The following is a 5,032-nucleotide window of genomic DNA, read 5'->3' on the forward strand; positions in this document are numbered from 1 at the left end:
TGATTGCTGTTGATTTTTAGTCTTGTCTGGATAGAGTAGAGTCATTTGCTTAGAAAACATGGTAAGGTAAGGATGACTTTTGTCGCGAAAATATAATGATAAAATTTCTTAATATAGTCTTAAAGAATTTAATAGAAGTCTTACTGTTTCCAAGTGCCGTCATCCTGAGGATAAGATGAATCGCCGGGTCCAATAACCCCAGCATCTGCTGCGCTTGCATAACATTCAATAAGAGTTTCTGTCATGTATTTCCCTTTTTTATCGCCAATGTCCTACGAAAGTATCATTGATTTTATTTTGATGCTTCAACTATAAACACCATTTTAGGACAATCTCTTAACCTCTGATTGAGTATACTGTCGTGAAGATCATCGGAGTGGGTCTGTAGCTAAGAAAATTAATAGTGTTTTACTAGAAAAGGAAAAAAGCACGCAAAATGAATTAAAATGTAAATTTGTGGCCACCCACCACGAGATTTGTTGCAAATGGGCACTTCAATTAACTATAATGTATAAAAACGTTGTGAAAAGACACCAGTTGCTGAGGAGAAATTTTTCTTCAAGACTCAGACCAACCTTAAAACGCTCTACTAAGTTGGTACAAATGGCGTATGTTCACAAAGCCTGTTTTAGTCACATATTTCTATTCTCGCTCTAAAACTGCCGCTGGTTTGTCACCTCCAGTTTCTAAAAGGAACACTAATATGATTGAAATATACCGTTATTGAGTTCTTTGCAGATTAGTTTGAGTTACCTAGTCACCATATAAATGATATAAATTGAGTGAAAATCGTGATCACTCAAACACGAGGTAGAGGAGAGAGTTGTGTTCTCTTGCTAACAAATCAGAAACAATGGAGCAGTTATTCAGCATGTCCTTGTCAGGTAACTCATATCATACGCCACCCCCGTCATGCATTCCAGCCTGAAAAAGTAAAAGAAAATCCAGCTTTCTTATATTAATAATTCGTTTCTTGTCATTTTTACAAACAAAGTCGGCAGCATTTTATTTCTCTTTGGCCAAAAAGAAGTATGCAATATGCTCCAATTATATGTGCAATCCAGTAGTAACGGTGGTTCGTAATTTTGGTTGATGACAATTACTTTCGCTGCTAATGTTACTCTCAAATTGAAAGGGGTGTGGATACTGAAGAGACACTTCAGTGATGACATGATCCTTTTGATGGAAAAAAAGTGATCTTTAAGCAAAGGATATCTTCTAGGTCCAGGACGAATAAATCAACTTGGAGGCTTTTACGTCAACGGAAAACCCTTGCCGAAGGATATAAGAGAACAGATTATCAACTTAGCCAGAATCGGAGTCCGTCCATGCGACATCAGCCGTCAGTTGAAAATCACTCATGGATGCATCAGCAAGTTGCTGTCAAAATATCAAAAAACGGGATCCATTAACCCTGGAGGAACTAATGTTGGAAGGCCAAAAGTGATAACACCTCATATAGAACGAAAGATAGATCAGTACAGGCGAGAACAGCCAGGGATCTTCTCCTGGGAGCTGCGCGATCGCCTTCTTCGAGAAAATGTGTGCAGCCGAGAAAGACTGCCCTCGTTGAGCTCCATCAGCCGTCTTATTAAACGGAAGATGATGACTGGGAGTAAAAACACTGGATCCAAGGAAGAGAACGTGAATAGAACATTTCTTGTTGGACAGAAGGAGGAGGACGAGGAGGAGGACGAGGAGGAGGAGAAGGAGCTGAAATTGAGAGACAAGCAAGGTAGGATGGTAAACTGCGATCAGGCGAGGATGTGTTTTTTACTATAGGGAGGGCATACGATTTCTTTCGTTTATGGCATGGTTTGCGTGAAAATTTCGTTCAGGGAGTAGACAGGTATACCTTTGCTTTCTCCTTATCACTGTTTCCAGTATACGTCTGCAGAAGAGCTTGAAACTACAAAAAAGTGTTGCTGCCCACTTGATAGGACCAAAACGAATCAAACATATTACTTGATCTCTCGGAAAAGATCCACGTGCAAAATTCCTCTCACCGTTCTGTGCTAGTAACCAAGGATACATGCTTATAAAAGAATTAAAACAATAACTTTGGCGTATTCGTAGTATATCACGATAGCAAAGTTGATTATTAAGAGTATTAAGATATGATTCCAGCTCTTGGAAGGTGCATATGTGTTTAAACATTCATTTTACATCAGAAGCATAATGCTTCTGTTTTACATTCATTGGTCGAACAACATACCCATGCGTAGGCATGATCACAACTCAAAAGAAGTGTTTCTAAAATTAGTATTCATTGGACTTTTGGAAACCTCAAACTCACAGTTTTAAACTGGGAATTTATTAGAAAGAATTTAATTGTCACGTTTCTTCTTGTCAGTAGTAGCCTTATTTTATTGATGGCAATAAAGGCGCATAACCTCGTCAACAGCAATCTCTTTGATACTAGCTTTGTTAAAATTGTTTCAGTCTCAGTGAAACCACTGAAACGTGCCGTCTGCAAAAAATTCAATAGTGGGTGAAAAATCATCGAAATAATTCATTCTTTTAAAGGGCCCTATGGCAGCTCCTGGGCATGGTTATCTCGAATTTAATTTGCGTTTAACCATCGGACAGTCTGGTATAGATGTTCCCATGGGCCATCACCTCGCTGCAAAAATTGCAATCTTTTTAAAACAGCGGTTTGCCATTATTCTCTCCGTAATCAAAATGGAAAGTTTTCCGTTCGACCCAGTTATGACGTGGAAATTTATTGGAGTTCTCAGGAAAAAATCAAACGTTTTAGAGAGAGAGAGAGAAGTAAGAAAATGATTTCTAATTCTTGCGGTTATTTTAAATTAGTGGGAAACATACAAAACTTAAAAAAAAAAAAACGAAACAGTAGAAATGGTGGAATAGATAAACAAGTGAGGAAACTTTTTCTTGTTATTCGGCGAAGATGATGTGCAATGCTATAACTTTTCTGTTATGTTTAATCCGAATTTGTTTTATCAAACTACATGGTTTTTTATTGCCTAGTTTTCAGAAGCCCATCAAGTCAAGGAAAGACGCTGAATTTTCATTTCACGTATGTTATTTTCAGATTTACTAACTGAAACAAACGGAGAAACCTCACTATCAGAGGAGGATCAATTTGGGCTTCGCCGAAGGCGTCGACAACGTGCAAAGTATACCAGCCGTCAAATTTTTGAGCTTGAAATGGAATTCGAGAGAAACCCTTATCCTAACGCGTGGGATAGAGAAGGACTGGCAAATAAGCTTGATATTCACGAGACAAGAATCCAGGTAGGTTTTCAGAAGGTTTAAAATGGATAAGAAAACATGATGACTTTTCAAATTAAAAATAAAATCAGAACAGCTCGGTTTTTGAGGTTATGAAAAAGTTTAAAACTGAATTAAGCGAAAAACGAACGGAAATACAGACAGCAAAAGCAAAGCGAAGAGCGCTGTTCAGACTTTCAATGATGTTTACTTTTTAACTGGCAATTGTTAGAAATATGCAGTACGTGGATCTGGATAATTCTTCTACCATATCAAATACAAAGCCATAACTTTATTATTGATTAAAAATCAGTATTTACAAACTACAAACATGCTTTTCTCTATGTAAAACTCCCATCTTCAAAACTTTTTCTTGCTCCTCGATAGTTTTAGGAATTCAAGGAGTGTAACATATTCTTGCAGATATTGTTCATGATATATAGCGAGTGGTATTTTTGTCTATTCTGGCTATGTTTTTGAAGACGTAGTTCGGCTATTTGTTTTTCGCAAGACACTTTTCTCTTGACTATAAATGTTAGTGTTGGGTCAAAAAAAATGATAGGCCTGATCAGAGCTTTTTCAAATGCTTTATTTTTTCCCTTCTAGGTATGGTTTTCAAATCGTCGAGCTAAAGGAAAAAGACGACCTTACTTGCAAGGAGAAACACGGGCCTCCCAACCCTCTCCATCCATGGTGTGTACATGTCACATGTATCCTACCACACTTCCTTCCCGGCCCTGGATGGTTCAGGCCAGACCTTCAGGAGTTTTGATTCCTTCCAAAGGATTCTGGGACTACGAGTATTCATGATACGAAGAAAGTGCTAATTCCTTAGATGTTGCGGGTTAAATTCTCCTCTTTCTGGTTAACATGAGACATGTGAGATCAGGCTCTATTTTTCGTTTTGCAAATTAAGCGTGACTGACTACGTGGGACTGATGTATGAGAGTATTGGGCCTTATATAGTGGAACCAAACATTTGTTATTCTTTGTATAGAAAAGTTAAGCGAAAGAAATCGGAGAAATTTGGCGATTTTATACTTGATGGATTTTCGCAATACTTGTAAAATTCATGTTCACACTCGATTTTTGGTCAGTTCAAACTCTTGTGTGTATCTCGATCTATACTGATCCTTTCTTAAAGAGGGTAGCTACTAAAGAATTCCTTTTTTAGCCCTCGCACTTCACACTTCTAACTGCAATATTCAAAGCTGCGTGTCGACCTAAGAGAAACTAGTTTTACAAATTAGTTACACCTTCTTGGAAAATATTGACTTATTTTTTAGTAGGTCCAGACATTTCGTGCTTCTGCCTTCATAAGTTGAATTAAGACGGACTAATGGAGACCTAGATCTACATTTATTAATTGACAACGCTTTCGCATCAAGTCAATGATGATGCAATTAAGAAGAGCCGCCTTAATCTACCCCGGTAGTATTGCCCTTCCCCCGGTGAAATGGGAAAGCAACTTAAACATACAAACTAGTGCAATACAAAATAATAAATAAGAAAACTATTATTTGTATATTCAAGGGTTTTAGCATGATGCTTGTACTGAAGAATATTAAAAATCCTCAACATATACATAAAAAAATATAAAAAATCAAATGTTCTTAGTTTATTCATAAACAATAAAAGTGTCCTATTTATAGAGGTGTCTAATAGGACAAATACAGCACCACGAGCTCATATCAAATAGTAAACGAATCTGATTAGCTGATTGATGGGCGCGTGCATTCCTTCATTGTTTCGTCATGAGAGGGAGACGCAAAGAGAATATTGCTCGCCTTGACGTTAT

At 37.4% G+C, this 5,032-nt stretch overlaps 1 protein-coding gene across 1 annotated transcript; it reads left to right on the forward strand.

Moving 5' to 3' along the window:
• Positions 1-255: 255 nt before the first annotated feature.
• Positions 256-4,694, forward strand: LOC140937929 (paired box protein Pax-7-like). The gene is made up of 4 exons (XM_073387491.1): positions 256-884; positions 1,223-1,735; positions 3,056-3,258; positions 3,841-4,694. The coding sequence occupies exons 1-4, from the start codon at positions 854-856 to the stop codon at positions 4,042-4,044; spliced, it is 951 nt and encodes a 316-aa protein (XP_073243592.1). The 5' UTR covers positions 256-853; the 3' UTR covers positions 4,045-4,694.
• The last annotated feature ends 338 nt before the right edge of the window (positions 4,695-5,032 follow it).

Source organism: Porites lutea, chromosome 5, assembly GCF_958299795.1.
Source record: "Porites lutea chromosome 5, jaPorLute2.1, whole genome shotgun sequence".
In the NCBI taxonomy this organism is placed as follows: Eukaryota; Metazoa; Cnidaria; class Anthozoa; order Scleractinia; family Poritidae; genus Porites; species Porites lutea.